At 41.7% G+C, this 2,308-nt stretch overlaps 1 protein-coding gene across 1 annotated transcript; it reads right to left on the bottom strand.

Annotated features, from left to right (window-relative positions):
- Positions 1-230: 230 nt before the first annotated feature.
- On the bottom strand, positions 231-1,991 carry LOC108665073 (mRNA cap guanine-N7 methyltransferase-like). Its single transcript, XM_018151790.2, has one exon. The coding sequence runs from the start codon at positions 1,824-1,826 to the stop codon at positions 486-488; it is 1,341 nt and encodes a 446-aa protein (XP_018007279.1). The 5' UTR covers positions 1,827-1,991; the 3' UTR covers positions 231-485.
- Between the last annotated feature and the right edge of the window lie 317 nt (positions 1,992-2,308).

The following is a 2,308-nucleotide window of genomic DNA, read 5'->3' on the forward strand; positions in this document are numbered from 1 at the left end:
CGGAATTTTATGTTCAAAATTGATGAAAATTACATTATCTCCCAGTTCCACTTTGTACGTAACTTTTATATATTAAATTCTTCTCCAATAGTTATGATAATTTTCTCATTGATTAGTTAAACTTCCCATTTATTTGGTCATTCGATGCACAATAGGAAAAATGAAATGAAGCTTTCTTAAATCTCGCCTCTTGTAAGGAAAAATAAATATTCAACACAAAGAACTGTAACTGAACTTGTACTCGACAAACGCCTCTTGAACAAAATCACATAGAAAATCAAGTTGAAAGTCCATCATCTTTACATAGCTATAATTTTCAATGGCTTTGTAGACTGTAAATTATTGCGATGACATTTGACTGCTATAATTTACAACTTAACGAGCAATATAATACGTATCCTTTTAGATAAAAATAAAGTTTCCTTCACAAGAATGCAGAAGTGACGAACGCTGATCCACATTTAGGCTCCATGGTATCCATCAGGCTACACGCAAGCGCTTGTGGCCGCCGTGGCATTGACTTCTTCTGGGATCGGGAGAATTTTACGAAACATGAGAGCCTCGAAAAGATCTGCGGTTTCCATTTGTTCTTGGGACATTTTCAGTTTCCCTTGCGCCTCAACTCCCATGTTTATAAGGAGTGGCTTATGCTCTTCGTCGCGAGAAGCCTCTTCGTAGAGCTCGAGAAATGATCGGCGCCAGACAAGTTCAAGTCCAAATTTCTTCATCACGTTAGTGAGCGTCTCGAGTTGCACAAGATTTTCGGGGAAGACTTTATCGTCGATCATGAAAAGCATCTTCGTTCCAAATTCAGCAACGCTGCTCTCTGAAATGGGTGTTGCGAGCTCAACTGTGAAGACGCCATTAGTGCATCGTGTTTCACCTCTGAATTTGTCAAGCCAGCGCTTGATTTTTTCTGCGTTGACCAACGAAGCGATGAATTTGCCATCATCTTTGAGAGATCTAGCGACATTTTTGGCCATAGTTTCAGCTTCTTCCAGAGAGTTGAACGCTCTCTGAACAAAGAACTGACACGAAATGACGTCGACCAGTTCAGGAAGCACAATAGAGTCAAAGGCAAAATCCTTGTTGACAAAGCAAGCTTTCAGACGACCAGGCCACCTGGAGTTGAGTTCCGTGAACCTGTGCAGGCATTCCTTCATATCTAATTCGTCCTCCTCAACCAGATACACGCGGTGGACTCGCGCGTGGGCCCACTTCTTGAGATCGATTCCTCGTCCACAACCGAGGTCCATTACAACCACCGTCTGCTCAGCGTCGTCGGGGATGGCATGTTGGATGATTCGAGCTTTAGCCCAATTGTTGAATGTTTTAAGCGGGTAGATGGTGCTTCTTCGACGCACGATAAAGCTTGGCGTCGGATTCGAACTCTTACGGGAAGCCAAGGTATTCAATGTGCTGCGAAGATCTTCCACATCATCTAATTTCCGACCACTGATTGGGTTTTGAGCAGCACCATCATAACAGTTCCTTCGTTGGATAGTAAAATTGCAACTTGGGAAGTTACTGAAGCGAGATCGATACATCGACATTGGTTCCTCACGCGATCGCCAGTCATTCGATAAAGTCGCTGCTGAAAATCTTGGTTTCCATGAATCGCTGCTGTGAGAACTCGACGCGTTTTGTTTTCTAGGAAAACTTTCTCGCCTCATCTTGGTGACATCTCGAAAGCGCCTTTCGGATTCTGCAGCATCTCGATATTCCGAATCGCGCAGTTTGCTGCATGAAGATGAAGAGTACGAAGACTGCATTCCTCTTGTTTCTTCTTTAGCTGCTGTGGAGCCTTGTCGACGCCGTGATGCCATCGTAGTTGCTGCTGGTTTTCTTCTTTCTTGAACTTCAAGTTTTTCTTAACAGTCGATGAAGCTGATGCGGACAATTTTCTGCTTGAGTTTCAAATTTCAGATTTTGAGACGATTTCTGAAATCAAGTGTGACGCTGGATTCTTATTGCAAGCTGTATTCTGGATACTTCATCATGACGTGAAAAAATGCAACCTTGATCGAATTTATTTAGAAATTAGCTATCACTACTTTGTATCAGGTAAACTCAGATGAATTATGTAATAAATTTGAGGTTGGTATTGTAAATACTACAACTTTTGAATTTGAAGGCACAAAATCACAGCCAGGAGAATTCGGCTATTCAAATGAAGCCATACGATAATTAATTTTTAAAAGAAATAAAAAGCTCCCTCTTATAGGCTCTGCCACGGCGAATACTGCTGCTGAAAAATGTAATAAAAAATCATCCTTCAGAACTTGAGTCATTAGGCGCTAACTGATGC

The sequence above is a fragment of the Hyalella azteca genome, unplaced genomic scaffold, assembly GCF_000764305.2.
Source record: "Hyalella azteca isolate HAZT.00-mixed unplaced genomic scaffold, Hazt_2.0.2 contig15395, whole genome shotgun sequence".
Classification (NCBI taxonomy): domain Eukaryota; kingdom Metazoa; phylum Arthropoda; class Malacostraca; order Amphipoda; family Hyalellidae; genus Hyalella; species Hyalella azteca.